The following is a 17,057-nucleotide window of genomic DNA, read 5'->3' on the forward strand; positions in this document are numbered from 1 at the left end:
GTGCCTTCCCCAAGACGCACCCTCCTTGTCCTTGCGCCACGTCCCCAAGCCTGAGAAGGCACCTCCAGGCGTCAGTCCCGGCCGAGGCGTCTTGAAGGCGGTCTCCGAGGAGCAGCCCAGACTTCTGGAGGAGTCTCATCTGATCCCACTTGCTGGCGGGGGCGAGCCTGGTCTCCTGCCAGGCTGCCCAGCTGTTTCGTTTCAGATCCGCCTGGAGCCTACAAAAAAAATTAAAAAATAGCTCGCTCCTGCACCCTCGCCCCCAAGAGTCACCCCAAGAAGGATGCGTTCCCTCGCTCCCCCACTCCTTGCCTGTAAGGGAAGCTAAGCCTGCCCTGGGATTTGCCCAAAGTGGCGGGAGGAGAGTTAATGTTCGCTTTGTTATTGAGAGAAGGGGAAGCGAGTAGGATTTCAGTGTGTGTGTGTGTGTGTGTGTGTGTGTGTGTGTGTGTGTGTGTGTGTTTGCGCGCGCGCGCGCGCGCGTGAATGTATGAGAGAGAAAGAGGGAGGGAAAGAGATCGAGAGAGTTGTTTTGCAGCAGAAAATAAACAGGGAAGCAGAGAAGGGAGAGGCCGGTGCCCCAGCTGTCCTCGGGGCCTCGGGAGCGGCGCACACCGTAATTCCCTTTGCAGAGCCCCACAGATTTCCACTAACAATGACATCACTCCGGCGCCGCCGACCGGATTACAGCTGGGGGGATTTTCCCGGGAGCGCGCGGCCCGGGCGGAGATGGGGGCGCTCTCCAGGGTGCTGAAAGGGGCGGGGGCGCGGGCTCGCCTCGCGGCGCCCCCAGCGGGCGGAGGCGGACCGGCCGGGCCGGGGGCGGGCGGGGGCGGGCCCGGGGCGGCCCTGGGCGAGGCCCGCCGCCTCTACAGCCCTCATTGGCTGCTGGCGGGCGCACGTCACTCAGGCTGGTGCTTTCCTCCCGCCCCGATGGAACTGGAGCCTAGGAGGAGCTGAAAATGCAGATTTAGCATCAAGCACAGATACACTCGGTCTTTCTCTGAGATACACACAGCTCTGCACGTTAGCACCTCTGCGAGCGAGCCGGGCTGCCCGACCTCACGGCTTCCCCGCCGGCCAGAGGCTGGAGAACACACACTGATTTGCTGCTTTCCAAACCCCTAATCAGTGTTTTCCTCTACACAAAGATTTTTCAAATAACAAACACCAACAACAAAAACTACATCTTTTTTTTTTTTTTTTAATTTGGACCTTCCTTGTGGGACCCTGCTCCGGCATCCTGCGCGCCTCCTGACACCACTTTTCACTCCCAGAGAAAGATGAGAGGTGGTTGTATCTCCCAAGGGAAGGCGGCTGCGGGGCTCCTCTTCTGTGTCATGGTTTTCGCATCTGCCGAGAGACCGGTCTTCACGAATCATTTTCTTGTGGAGTTGCACAGAGGCGGAGAGGAAGAAGCTCGCCAAGTTGCAGCAGAGCACGGCTTTGGAGTCCGAAAGGTAAGCATCTCCCTTGGATTTCGCATGTTTGTTTCTAAACGGTGGCAGCCCTGCGCAATCTCATTGCAGATTCGCAAGTTTTCTTTCTTGTGCGATGCAGATATTCTGCCATCGGCTCTTCACACGACGTCGCCTCCGGTGATCTTTCACGGGTTATGTAATTAAAATGCCCTTCAAATTCTACTCGGAAGGTCATGAAAACAATTGATCGCCCTTTGACTTGGTGGAGAAAACAGGATAACACCTTTCAAACAATGCGGTGCGCCCGGGCTGCTGTCCGAGCGACCAAGTTCTCAAGGCAGCCTGGGGGTGAGTCAAGAAGTGCAGGCTGTCTGGGCTTTGCGTGGCAGACCCTTCGGGGATGTGCCCCCCGCCCCCATCTCGCGGAGAACGGCTAGTTTCCGAGGGACAGGGCTGGAAGCTTGGACATCGCAGTTCATCTGCTTGCTATTCGAACCCCGCGCCAGGAGGACTTCCTCGCCTGATTCTGGTCCCGGCTCTTTTCCAGGGAAGACGGCCCCCTGCTCCAGGAGACTTGGAAACAAAACTGGTTTTTCTTTTCAAAATCGAGGGCTGAAACTTGCCCACCTCGCCCCTGCCCACCAACCTCGAAGCGCACTCAGTCGGCTCCCTAAATCTCAACTTGCGGCGGTAGACGCTGGGGAGGTAGATTTTAAGGGGATTTCCCCTTGGAGAAGTAGGGGTGTCTCTCCCTGCATGTGGGCAGCCGGCTTGGCTTTCCCACCAGAAAGCGGGGATCCCCATCCAAGAAGTTGTCAGAGTTCAGCCGTTTCCCAGCTGGGATGCCGCGGGACTGCTTCGGAGACTCCAGAGTCCCCAGTCTGAGAGGGCGAGGGATCGGAGAGCACTGGATGGGGGCCGCGCCTGATCTACTTGCTTCGTGCGAAATGTCCTGCCAGGGATCTGAAGTGTCCTTAGGGGACCTGACGAGGGGTGGGGTGGGGTGAGAGGGCAGAGAGAAACCGGGGCGAGCGGAATCTGGAGGAGGAGGCTGCGTGCGATCTAGCGACCTGAGGGCTGGCCGGGTGGAAAGTCTGTGGGATTCCGAGTCCCAGTCCTCCGTCCTGACCCCAGGAAAGACTCTTAGTTGAGCGGTGGGCGCTTCGGGTGATGCTTGTGCGTCGCCAGGGCAGCGCGAGCTGGGGACTCGGTCCCGACTTCCCACGCGTGGCGCCTCCTTCTCAGCCGCGGCTCAGGCTTCTTCCACCTGCTGCGGGTTCTCCTGCCTCCGTAGGGCGTTGGCCACCGCAGTTCTGACCCCCAAATGGGTCTGCCAGGGAGTTAGACGGAGGTCCGGGAGGAGACGCCAGGGCTGCCAGAGGCGCGCGGGCGGCTCCTGCGGGGGAACTTGTTGCTCGAGGAAGAAGCGTGGGTGGAGCGAGGAGAGGAGACGCGGACCGAGGAATCCCGCGCCCTTGGGGCCCGGGGTCTGGGGGCTGTTTCCAGGGTGCCGCCAACACAACAAGCAAGCATCCCCTCCTCTTCCCACCCTTATGCCCCCAAACTTGGCAAGATCCAGGAAACAGGCACATAAATATAGTAGTGCTTATTACTAGCTGACAGTCACGGCGGGGGCGGGGGGGGGGGTGATGGAGTCTCTATACACACTTTAATTTAATGCTCTCAACAACTCTAGGAAGCTGCTGTTACTATGAAGCCTATGGTTCTGATAAGGAAATTGCCTCAGATAAGGGTCCAGGATGAAAACTGTCGAGAATTTAAACCCAGATATTTGCAGGGCAGGAATAGAGATGCAGACGTAGAAAACGGACTTGGGGACACAAGGGAAGAAGCAGAGATGAACTTCCGCTCTTGAACCTGTTAGTATGTAGCACTCCAAGCTACCTGCTCTGCCGGGCATGCTCGCCTTTAGGGTATGAAAAGAGATGTGGCAGCAAGCTCTTTAAAACCCCACCTTTATAAAAGAGCTGCAGCTGGTGGGGAAAATCTAACTCTCTCCCTGCCCTCCGCACCCGGGCTACCCAGGTGACTCCGTGGTAAAAAGCCCTGCCTACAATGCAAGAAACACTGGGGACTCGGGTTCTATCCCTGGGTGGGGAAGATTCCCTGGAGAAGGAAATGGCAACCCACTCCAGTATTTTTGCCTGGGAAATCCCATGGACAGAGGAGTATGGCCGGCTACAGTCTGTGAGATTGCAAAACAGTGGGACTCAACTGAGCGACTAAACGCCCGACTCACCCCCTACAAGGCCCTTTCCATGGGATGCGCAGACATTATCCTGTTAACTTCTCCTTTTTGAAATTGCGCCCTTAGCATTTGATCTCAGCAATGTAAGCAAACCCAGGTGTAGCTGAGACAGATCATGGCTTAACATATTAATTTTCTAAGAAAGTTGTTTCTTTTTCGTATGGCAGTGAACAGCTCAACAAGGGATTTACAATTTTGGTGATGGGAATTGAGCAATGAGGTGTAGAAAACAATCTCATAAAAGAATCTGAATCCTCTGCGTACACTTACCTTAGAATCTCAAGGAACTTCTACTTTGGGGCAAAATCAGACACCTCAGCCTCTTTCCCATCTTTTGCATTACAGCCTCAAACTTGCAATTCCCATCTAGGAAAGATGGACTTTTTACCTTGCCACATCCCCCTTATTTTCCACGATCTCTCAGAAGTACTCTTATCCAATGATTTTTGCTCTGAGACGTGTTTAAGTAAAAGTCAGTCTACGGCAAGATACTTCCAATGAATTGTTGCATGAAACTACACTTGTTGAGAATAAACGTTCTTTTCCTTCTTTGGATCCATGCCCACCCATCCTCCTAGACTGAGTCCCCAAGCTTCCCTGATGCTATGAGCTTTCCTGTCTCCAAACTCCTGTGGGATGAAAAAGCAAAGACTACGTGACTTAAGCTATAACGTTTCATTACTTGTTCTCTAGTCAGTTCATGAAACATTTTGCCACCCTATAGACATAACCCCCAGGCTTCTGTGTCCGTGGAATTCTCCAGACAAGAACACTGGAGTGGGTTGCCATGCTCTCCTCCAGGGGGTCTTCCTGGCCCAGGGATCAAACCCACAGTCTCTTACATCTCCTACATTGGCATTTGGGTTTTGTTTTTTTTTACTGGTAGTGCCCCCTGGGAAGCCCAGTCAGTTCATACATGTAAGTAAACATGGGAGTAAGTAGTGTCTTCCCACTTAAAAGGTAAATATTCAGGGATGGAATCTTCTGTATTTCTGGTTTTCTTACCAATGCCAGCTATTATTGGATTTGCCAGCCTGTAAGAAAACTTCTTTCCTTACTCCTCTGGGTTTCCCAAGTACTGTTCAGTCCTATTTTCATCATGCTGTACTGTACTTTGGTCAATATTTCTTATCTATTTTTCATTTTAAACCCTCAACACTTCCTTTTCCTTCCTCTCCCTATCACCTTATCCTTCTAGATACTCAGTGTAAGACAGCAGAGATTCTCAGCAGTTATTCATCTGAAGGATGGGGGAGGGCCTGCTATTTTACTAAGTTATTTCATCTCATGCATTGGTGAGATAGAAATTATTGGCATCAGCTCTAATTCTCAGATGAAAATCTTTAAAGCTCCAAGAGGTTAAAAGTACCCTCAGATTTAAAGCCAAATGAAAAATAGTTTTGTTTTTCTATCATGCTGCCTCCAGGAAGCTTTCCCTGACTGCCAAATAAATACTTTGCCTTTTGGGCACCGTTTTAGAATTCAGTTATTTTTTCTTTACTTTTTTCTATATTTAATGCTTATTTGGTATTATGTGAGCATATGTCATTAGTGTGCTTGAGTAGGCACTTCTTCAGGTAGGTTGTAAATCTTTCAAAAGACAATATACTATGTCTTTTTATAGTGTCTATATTGAGCACAGTGGCCTATGTGTAAGAGCCTCAGTGAATATTTGTCGATTATTTTGCCTAACTCCACAAGACCATGAGCAGTTATATTTCCTCTTGAAAATGGAATAAAAGTACCTATAACTTTTCCCTCAGAAAGGTGTGTTGAAACTAAAGTTTTCTATTTTATCATGATGTGGCTCAGATCTGTGAGAGAGATGTATATGTCCAGGAGAGTGAGTAAGTTTACAACAATGAAAAATTATTCTAAAGATTGCTTTAAAATTTTCAATATGCTGCCAATTTTAATTCCTTTGAAAAATAAGATGAAAATCATCTATCAAAGTAATGTGTTGAGGGTTGACCAAAAAGTATGTGAAAATTAAAGTAGAATCCAAACAGCTGACAATTAAGTTTTTTTTCTTTTACTATAATGTTTTATTTTTTGCTCATGAAGGACTGAGGCTAGGATGATTATACAAGTAAAATCATGTGACCACTTTATATGTATAATTGTTAAAAAATTTTCTAGTCCAATAGTAATTATACTGTTAGGTAATGAAAGAGTAAATTTCTGGTCATTTTAATTTTACTGAAGTATAATTTAGGAAAGATTTCTTTCCCAGATGCTGGGAAAGATTAAAGGCAGGAGAAGAAGGGGACGACAGAGGATGACATGGTTGGAAGGCATCCCCGACTCGATGGTCATAAGTTTGAACAAACTCCAGGAGTTGGTGATGGACAGGGAAGCCTGGTGTGCTGCTTCCATGGGGTCGCAAAGAATTGGACACAACTGAGCAACTGAACTGAATTTAGGAAAGAGCACAGCTTGAAAAATTTTCATTAAATGGGCACACATATCCAACCAGCATCTAAATCAAGAGATAAACTATTATCAGCATTCCCAAAGTCCCCCTTTTACTCACCTGGATAGTTTTTAGCTTTAGGCTAAATTGCTTTAAAAATATTGCTTCTGTGCATATTGTAGTATATGTATGTTGGTAAATACATTTATACCTTTCCGTTGGGAATATTCTTAGGAATATCAGTTTTCCTTTGTTGTATAACAAACCACTACAAATTTAGTGACCTAAAACCACACAAATTGGTTATTTCTTCTTTTTCTTGCACAAAGAGTCTGGCACATGTTAGTTGGTTTGTGAGGCTTCTGCTTAAAGCCTCACAGACTGATTTCTGGATATTGACCAGCTACGTCCACATCTAGAGGAACAACTAAGGGAAAATCCTCTTCCAAGCACATTCAGATTTTAATGAGAGTTCAACTCATTGCAGTCGCAGACCTGGAATCTTTATTTTCTTGCTGGCTGTAGGACCAGGACTACTCCCAGCTTCTAGAGGTGACCCTCATGACCTTGCCACATGGCCTCCTCCATAAGCTTTCATACAGTCTCACCCTTCAGATCTCTGCTTTCTGGAAGGGACAGTCCCTGGTTAACATTAACCTGATTAGGTCAGGCCCACCTAGGAAAATTTCTCTTTTGATTCTTTTGAATCAGACTAAACTGATTTGGGGCCTTAACTACATTTGATAAACTTCTTCACCTCTGCCATGTGATGTAATCTAATCACAGAAGGAAAGTTGTCATAGACACGATCCTGCTCTTACTCAAGAGGAGGGGATTATTTGGGGCACAAGGACACAGGGAGCAGAAACACTAGGGGCCCTCCCAGAATTCTACTTACCATGGACAAACTGGTAAACAGTTTTCCAAAGCAGTTGTGCCAGTTTGCACGCCTCCCAGCCATGTGTGAAGATTCCGATTGCTCCACATCCCCAGCAACATTTGATATTTTATCCCTTTTTTCCTTTTAGCTGTTTTGACAGGTACGTAGTGTGTCTAGTTGTGGTTTGTACTCTGTGTTTCCCTGATGGTCCACTGAAGCTGAATGCCTCTTTGTATGCTTATTTGTGTTTTGGATTTTTTGTTTGTTTTTTTTTAAATGCAGTATCTGTTCAGGTGTTTTGCCCTTAAAATGTTTTCTTTTGGGTTATCTGTCTCAATTTTTGGTTTGTAGGGGTTCTTTACCTATTATGGATAGGACTCTTTTGTCAGATATATGTATTTTGAATATTTATTTTCACCATTTTAATAGTGTCTTAATACCCCAATGATATTGAATCCATATTGTATAACTTTATTTCACTTCCAATGCAAGTAATTTTGTCAGTCAAAAGAATTCTCTGGCCATATTCCTCTGTTTGGGGGATGAAGACAGAAACAACAGGAAATAGATTTGATCCTAAGTGTTCCCAAAAGGATTCCTATTTAAGAAGCCCATAAGGGATAGTTTTTCTGACTATAAGATCTACTCCCAAGCTTGCTAAAGGAAAAGAGCCCAGAGCCTTACTTCTCCAACATGGCTGCCATGAATTCCTTTTGGACCCCAACTTAATATATTATGACTTAGGTCAAGTCCAAGTTCTTCCCTCACACCTTCTCTGATTGTTCTAGAACAGAGCATTTATCTCTTGGGAATTTCCATTGCACATAATTTGTTCCTTTCCTTGGACCAATCACCAGTCACATCTGTCACAGACATCACCATGCCCAATGCCCCTCTTATAGTTGAAGGAAACCAAGAACAGTAATGTCTAAAGGAAAAGATGATGTGATTGGGATTAGACAGCGCTGGAGACTTGGCTCACTAATGAAATCCCTCAGAGGCTCATTTTATTTGAAATGGTTAAGAAAATATGGGGGTTGTGAAAGATCAATAATATAGTGCATGTCAAGTTCTAGACACAGAGCTGAGTACATAGAATAAAGGCCTATTATTGGTGGTAGTAATAATAATAAGATGATGACTTAGCCATATTTTTTACTCAAGAAAGCTTTTGTGGATTGCACCTTCTCAGGAGTGACAATCTAATTAAGTGAAGAATTAGACACTCAACCCAATGGCAACATATCCATGAATCAGCCATGGTCCATGAGATGGCCTGGCCCAAATAGTTCAGTGATCTGTAATTCATTATAGACCATGGTAATTATCTCCACCAATCATACCGGATTCCTTAGGAAATTTGACTTACTAGTTGCTATAGAGTGGAGAATAGAGTGTAGTTAGCATGAGAGCACCCACCCAGGTCTTGGGAGATGCAAATATTTCATCTGAGTTTCTAATAACTTCCTGCTCAACTTCTCAGCCAAAGAACTCTGTGACAGAGACTTAAAGCTAATCATCAAACTAACTTCCTCTTCTACATGAGCTACAGAAAGACCTCATTTCCCAGACTGCCTTGCAGGTAGATGTGATCATATGATAACCCCAAACAAGGTATTATAAACAGAAGTGGTGTGCATTTCTTCTATGCTTGATGCATAAAGAACTACATGCAGGTTGATTTTCCACACTCTTTTCTCTTCTGAGGCTTGATGTTATCAAGAACAGTAACTTTGAAAGCAAAAGCAAAAGATGGCAGAGTCAAAAGATGAGAGGAGCCCACATCCCTGACTCTTGACTTAGATGACCTTATGTGAATGAAAAATTATTATATTAAGGCACTGAGATTCAGGATTTTATCTTTAGAACAACCAGCATTACTCAAACCAATACATTCTCAATAAATGTCCCTTTATTGCTGAAATGATTCTCTAAGCCTTGCAACCAAACCAAGCCAAATTATAGCAACAATAGTATTTTTAAAAGACTTATATAAGAATTCTTAGATTTTCATCTCATAATGTCAACCAACTTTTCAGGTCCTTGTAACTTGTCTTCTCCAAGAATATAAAATCCGCTCAACACTTTGTCCCTCCTACTGACAACCAGTATGCCCTGCTCATACTAGATACTCCTTATGTGCTTCTTGACTGATACAGGCACTTGGGTCACAAAACAATGATTTAGTCACCAACTCAGAGAGAAGGTACTTGAAGAACTAGTCTTTAAGAAATTATTCCTATAGTACCCATTTATTTACAGGCAGAAATTTAGAAAATAGAAGTTGTTAACAACCAGCAAATCACTGGCTGACAGACTCCAGTGTTTCCCTGAAATTCCCAACTTAGAAATTATCAATACTAGAATAGATGAGTTCTTTGAGCAGTGAAAATAAAGCCTGCAGTTAAAACCTGATAAATATAAAAGAAGGGGGAAGTTACACCTCTTTTTCTCGAATGAGTGAATATCTAGAAATCAGTTTCTATTTCAAAAGGTCTTATTAGCTGTAGATCATAATGTTATAGTAATGTTATCAGAGAGTGATGCTGATAGTTAAGTTTGCAATAATTATATATTCAAGTGTAACTACCCAAAGAAGTCAAGCTTTAAAAATAAAAGATGAAACCTGATGTTTAAATGATTTCCCCCGACTACAGCAGAAACTTTATTTTACATTAGAGCTCAGATTCATCATTTTGATAGAAACCCTGTACAAAATTTCTGGGATGTATTATATGAGATTCAAATAACCACAGGGCAGTTGAAAAACAAGAATTTTAGTTTGACTTTTTCTACTAAAATGTATCTGTTATAGCTAAAGATGATTTGGTGGCTAAAATCCTCTGATGGTCAGGGAATCAAAAAATTACATCTGAGTTAACTCTTCTAACCTAAATATGTGTGTGTGTGTTAGTCGCTCAGTTGTGCCCAACTCTTTGCAACCCCATTTACTGCAGTCCACCAGGTTTCTCTGTCCATGAGATTTTCCAGGCAAGGATACTGGAGTGGGTTGCCATTTAATGATTGGATATTAGTTGATGGCTTCTATCTACATGGCTTTCTACATATAGAAAAAGTAATAAACTCTCTTGACAAATTATTTTTGTCCCTAAAGCTATTTGACCATGATTTTTCTGGATATTGTTGTGATATGTCCTCTGATGAGAATAATTGGAAATAATAAATTCTTAGGTTGCAAATGAAACATTGACACAAACCCTTAATTTTCTGACATAGAATGAAATAAACTTAAGAATGTTACAGCATGTTAACACTTTCCCCATTATAAAGTTGATAAGAAAATGAAGAAAATTGTAGGATCCTAGAATGGCCCTTCATTTATAACTTTGAATGTGGCATTGACTCCCCTAAACATCCAATTCTTCTAGTTTTTCTTAAAATCCAATTTCATCACAAGTCCTTTCACCAGAACTTCTTCAATCCCGAGCTCTTCATTTTCGTGCATCTCCTGGTTAGCTGGGTTTTATTTAAAAGTGAAGGGATGAGCCAGCACATGAAAAAGGAACTCTCCTTTCTTTGATATAACAAAGAGAAGAGTGGGCAGATGAAGTTCAGTTTTTAGGTCACAGAGGAGGATATGGGAAGAATATCCACTTAGGAGTCACAGTTATTTCAAAGATGTAGGAGGCAAGGTCAATGTTTAGAGTGAAGAAAGCAGGGCTGGGATGGGGGCTTCAAAAGAGATAGTCTTGTGCTGTGGAAATGGAAATAGGAGAAGATGCTGACAGAGGGCCAGCAATGACTTCTGGCCAGTACCAAGGGGCCAAGCAGGATATAGTATTACCAACTGAGTCATTTTCTTAAATAGCACTCAAATGGGGGTGATGGAAGTGGGGAGAAAAAGCAATGGAGTTTTTAAAAAATGGAATATCAAAAAAGTAGAAGAAAAGGTTAATTGAGATTAGTAGTGAGAGAGCTGAAAGGAAGAAAGATATGGTGAGTAGGGTGTTGAAACTCCGGAGTCCCCAAATTGAGCACTTCCAGACAATGATAAGGTCCACGGAGGTGAGTTACCAAAGCCAAGAAGAGATGAAGGTGATCAACAAGCTGAAAGTCAAATGTACAAGCATCCATCCACATGCACCTCAGTCATGCCATAGCTAAATAGCATCACCAAGGAAGACTGTTGAGAGAAAATGAAGAGGTTCTAGCACAAAATTTCAGGGGACTTTGGACATGGAGGGAGAAAGAGGAGACAGAACTTGGACTGTTAGGGATATGGAAGGATAATTGAGAGAGTGCAGGACTGTGAACAGAATGGAGTTGAGGATTAGGAAAGGAGGGATGGGGCAACAGTGGCCACTGGCTTTAGAGATGAGGTCATTATTAAAATTGGAGGAGCCACCTTAGCACATGGGAAGAAAAGTATGTTGGTTTGGGTTCCCTTATCCTTGGGATAAGGATTAAATACAAGTTGTTTATTCAAAGAGTGATTCTAGTAAATATTGGCAAGAGAGTGGGCAATTGAGAAAGGGAAGGGAAGGCAGGAATTAAGGGTATATCGTATAACAAGTTGTCACTATGAGTAACTGGGACTCAGTCCCAGTAGGAAACTCTGGGAGCTGGTTTAGAATCATGTCTCGGAGTCATACTGCCTGAGTGGGGAGGGAACTGGGGTATTTATACGCCAATTGCAATGAGACACTGATTCATGATTGATAGTTTCTCCTAGGTGGCATTGACTGACTTGGCAAATGCTCAAACAGAGCATAATTTGGTCGCCAGAGAAAATTCTCAGACAAGTAGGTCCAGAGGCTTGCATGCACTAAATGCTGAGGTCCAAAGGGATTTGAACAGGAAATTGATAGTGTCTGCTACAGGAGGGAAGCCAAACTGTGAGGCTGCAGTCAGTAAGATGAATTAGAAGTATCAAGTGTTGACAATTCCTTCATATAAAGGGGGGACAAGAAGAGAAGTTTTGCTGCTCTCCCAATTTGTCTCACCCTCCACCCACCCCGAAGCACATCCACACATCTGTTCTCTAAGTCTTTGTCTCTATTCCTGCCTTGGAAATAGGGTCATCTGTACTATTTTTCTAGGTTTCATTTGTCTGTGTTAATACATGATATTTGTTTTTCTCTTTCTGACTTTACTCTGTATGACAGGATCTATCTAGGTCCATCCGCATCACCACAAATGACAAAATTTCATTCCTTTTTATGGCTGAGTAATATTCTGTTGTATATATGTATCATATCTTCATCTACACATCTGTTGGTGGACATTTCGGGTGCACTGAGAGAACGGCATTGACATATATATACTGCCTATAAAATAGGCAGCTAGTGGAAGCTGCTGTAGGGAGCTCAGCTTGGTGCTCTGTGACGACCTAGAGGGGTGGGATGGGGTGGGAGGGAAGCTAAAGGAGGAGGGCATATATGTTCACATATAGCTGATTCACGTTGTTATACAGCAGAAACTAATATTGTAAAGCACTTATACTCCAATAATAAAATTTTTTAAAAACTCAAGAAAGAGGAAAAGTATTATTATGGTGACTTAAACTTATATGCTTTTAATGACTTTTATGATAATGATTTCTAAACATTTGTCAGACCACTCAGCAATTGGTACCCCACCAAAATATTGTGAGATACCTGCTGGTTTTTCTAACTGGTTTATCCAGACTCATTTAAATTTTGACAACCAATAACTGAAGTTATGGAACTACAGCCTGTCAGAGCAGGAAGAGATCTTGGAAAGGCATTAGATTAACCCCAAATTTTACACACGAGGAAAAGGAGATGAAATGTGATGTTTATGTTCCCAGAAATTTGCTGTGAGCGTTTGAACCCTTTTGCTTCCTGCTGTGGTTCAAACGATGCCTTCACACTAGATGAGAGAGAGAACCAGACTGAACAAGATTTCTTTGAGTGATTAAGCACGTGAACCAACTTGTTTGCCAGTTCATTTCAGGTCCTCCTGGTCTGCTTTTCATTTTTGCTTCTACATTTTTTATGGATTTCAAGTTCCCAAACAAAACTACTCATAGATGCAGAGATTAAAACAACAATCTATTGGATTTATACTTGATAAAAGGCAGAATAGGAATTTTGTATTTCTTTGACTGCCTCCTTAGTGTCTAACACAGTGCCGTGCATTTAGCAAGCATTCAATAAATATCAAAATATGTGGTTAGGAAAAATTCAAAATGCTCACAGTAGCATTAGATGCTCAGTAAATGCTAAACAGATGTGTTATAAGATACTGTAATCAGGAAAATCAAGCATGTTAGGAACAGTTATAAGAATATCCTAATTTGTGCCTGTGTTAAATGACTTCAATTAATTAATTACCATTAACAATCTAAAATCTTGGGACATAAGGAGAAATTAAGAAGCCAGCAGCAGAAAACAGCAAGGAGATCCACAAATTCTGTTTCCTTGCCCTTAGCTCTTTCTCCACATCTGTGAGGGCAGGGGTTGGAGATGGGGGAGCAATGTCAGTTTCATCAGGACGCTATCAGTTCTCTTAAAAAATGATGGAGTTTGCATGTTATAAAGGTAGTTGGCATGAAACAGTTGATTCTAGTCAGTTCTTGTTGCCTGTGTTTCTAGGGAGTGTCAACCAAGAATAGGAGACCAAGTAAGACTTTGCAGAGCCCAAGATGTGGGGAAGAGTTTGGGAAACAAGCCACTGTTGGTCTCTTGGAGTCCAGGAGCTGTACCATCAGGGAGAGGGATGCAGAATCAGGCCAAGGGAACTTCGGAGAGTTGTATCTGCAATGAGGCAAGGTGTAAGCCAAATTTGGACACAGACGCTGAAGCCTGAAACAAGCTGTTCTGGCCATGAACTTAGAAAGGAGGAAAGGACCAAAAAAAAGTTATGGGAGTTTGAAACTAATGGACAAAGGAAATAACAGGAGCCATAGTCTTAGCAGGGTAAGCATACAAGCAGAAGGTTTAGTCCATTCAATAAATATGTACCTAGCATACTCAAGCAAGTGTGATATCAGACCCCAAGACATGGACTTGGGAACAAGGAAGAAAGGTTTCAAATATAGAGAAAAGATAAAACTCTTGTGTGCAAACACTTTTTGAATCTTTGGTTGTGTTGCGTTTATTAAGTCCCATTGGCCGAAGAAAGCCATCTGGTCAGGCTCAAAGCCAGTATGGGAGGGAACCATCCAAAGGAACTGATACAGAGAGACATGAGCAAAGTGAGGGGGACTTCCTTGGTGGTTCAATGGTTGGCACTTCACCTTCTGATACGGGCAGTGCCAGTTCAGTCCTTGGTTAGGGGACTGTGATCCCACATGCCTTGTGGTCAAGAGACCAAGGCATAGCACAGAGGCAGTGTTGTAAAAAAATTCAATAAAGACTTTTAAAAAATGGTCCACATTAAAAAAAAAAAAATGAGGACCTCTTCTGCAACATTCTCCTACAGGACACTCTGGGAGCTATAGCATCTCTGAGTTATCCCATCCAAGGAGGAGGAAGCCAGAAAATGTAGCCACCAGCCCCCATTCTTCATCAGATTACCTGAGGGGCAGCAAATCCCTTGTCCTTCTGCCCACCCCAAGCAGACCAAGCATGCATCCACAGTCAGAGAACCCCCTCAGCAGAGAGATGCATGAAGACTTTGGCACAGAGAGACACTGTCTACAGTGACCTCCAGAGCAAGGAGAGGGAATACAGGAAGGGCATTAAAACAGTGTCTGCTGCACAAGCAGTGGAGACACAGAGATTGAAAACAGACTTGTGGACACAGCTGCAGGGGGGTAGAAGGAGAGGGTGGGATGTATGGAGAGAGTCACATGGAAACATACATTACAATATGTAAAATGGAGAGCCAATGGGAATTTGCTGTATGACTCAGGGAACTCAAACCTTCAGTAACAACCTAGAAGGGTGGGATGGGGAGGGAGATGGGAGGGGACATGGGTAAACCTATGCCTGATTCATGTTGATGTCTAGTAGAAACCAACACAATACTATAAAGCAATTATCTTTCAATTAAAACTAACTAAACTAAAAAGAAAAAAAGAATCGTCTGCTGCACAGAGAGCATGAGTGAAATACAGAAACACAGAAATCCCAGATAAATTGGAGTGCTTGTCTTAGGCAACCAGAGTCTTGACCATGTATTTTGTGACGGATCTGTGGTATCCGACATGTGAAGCAGAAGGGGAGTCTTCACAAGGCAGGCAAGGTCAAGTTGAGGTGATTTCTGAGTGAGGCTCAGAATTTCAGCAAGTCAAAGTGAAAGGGGGTTTATAGAGGATGGTGAGGCAGGTGAAACAAAATGCACTGGAATTGTATAAGGTTTACTATTAGTATCACCAGACTAGATGCTAAGAAAGAGGGGAGATGAAGCCACAGAAGTGGACTGAGGACAGTTCACGAAGGGTCACCCACACCATGTTAGGTGTTGGAATTTTGTGCCTAAATAGAAGGGGATCATCGAAAGGTTCTTGGAAAGTATAACCAAGTGGCCACATACAGGAAACCCTAGGATAACAAGTTGAGCTGATAGTGAAGTTGAGGGTAGAGGCTGCCTTGTTCCTTTGTCCTGAGAAACCATTCATATCCTGGAAGCAGGTAGCACCATCCCTTTTGACAGATGTTGCTATTAGGGAATCAGGTTACCTGTCTTATCCCATTGCCACTGGATGAGGACATCAGAGATACTAATAGCCACAGTGAATGGCTCATAGAGGTGGCCAGTTCCGTCCATGAAATTTATTCCAGCTAAGAACAAAATGATTCAATGCCTCCCACTTCCTCCCCAATACACAAATACATGAATCTAAAACTAGCCCCCTAACTTACAAATCCAACAGAAAAGCCAGGACAGAAGTGTCATCTCAGCACACTGGATTAAGCCCCTTATTCCCTGATATTCCAAAGGAACAGTGCCTATACTAGATTTTCATTTCTGAGATGATACATGGAAATTTTTCCTTAGTCTAGAAAGGAACTGTCTGTGTGAATAAGGCTAAGACTCAGCTATTCTTCACCTGTCTCGTTGTCTGTCATTTTAGGTTTGATATAAATTAGTTGTGTAGTTCTTGGGAATAAATCAGAGTTTGAATCCCACTGTGGACTAGTAGCTCAGTCCTACAGAAACAAACAATCAGGGACATCCCAAGCCTTTTGGTGCTCCTAGTTGTAGGCAAGAGAAGCTCTTAGCATGACAGAAGAGAACTGAGTGTTGTCCATGGAGAACAATACTTAGGAGAATCTTAGAAATGAGTCAGGTGGATTTAGAACCAGGTGTCCTGAGTGCTAGATCAAGGATTTTCCCCTTTCTCCTTTATCTTCCCCTCAAAGAGCTGATCCCCTCCTCTTACAAATAGCTAATTCCAAAGGAGCATCCATCCATATAGTATATTCTATTGACAAGTTTTTATTGAGCCCTGCAGAGACAAAGTGCTTTAAAAGGGCTGGGTTCTACAGACAGCAATGTGACATACTCAGATTTATGTGCAAATAAAAGCATATTATAGTTCTCTAGCTTGTAAGACTTCACTTGATCTGATGGCTTCATCCAGCTCTTACAAATACCTGTTTTATGTGTTGAAGTGTGGAAAGCTCTGTTTAACAATTGGCTTCTGGTTCTACACACAAAGGGCTTTCTCAGATCAGGTGACCCTTACAATATGCCTTGATAAGTTCGGGCTGAGTAAGATTTTCTGTCACATCTGGTTACTGAAAGACATGACATCCTCACACCACAGGCCTCCTCCTGTTGACAGAGGAGCTGAAGGCACAAATAAACAATTAGGCTCCTCCGCTGTTTGAGCGGCATCTGTTCAAAGGAGCTGTCAAGCCTTCCGCTCCTCTAGTGAAATCATATTTACTTTATTCATCTAAATAATGTGGCTTATTTGCCTTCAGTATGAAATTGTCTTGATCTGTTTCTTGTTGATTGATTTTTATGAGATAGCATATCATTTGCCGTGCATCCCTATGCCAGTCTGCTAAGAGTGGAATGACTTCTTATTGAATAGTTCCAATTATTATCTCCTTTTATAGTTTTAGAATCACTGCATTTATTCAAAATGCCCAAGTCCTCATCTCCATGCTATTCACTGCCCAAACATGCCCCCTC

General features: G+C 43.5%; 1 protein-coding gene across 1 annotated transcript in view; it reads left to right on the top strand.

Annotated features, from left to right (window-relative positions):
* The window catches only part of LOC102179575 (neuroendocrine convertase 2), a gene marked incomplete at its 3' end in the record, with an annotated part of 202,343 nt that continues 186,236 nt past the window's right edge, over window positions 951–17,057 (top strand). The window contains 1 exon segment of the mRNA XM_018057223.1: window positions 951–1,460. Coding sequence (XP_017912712.1) covers window positions 1,284–1,460 — 177 coding nt within the window.

The sequence above is a fragment of the Capra hircus genome, chromosome 13 (assembly GCF_001704415.2).
Source record: "Capra hircus breed San Clemente chromosome 13, ASM170441v1, whole genome shotgun sequence".
Taxonomy (NCBI): Eukaryota; Metazoa; Chordata; class Mammalia; order Artiodactyla; family Bovidae; genus Capra; species Capra hircus.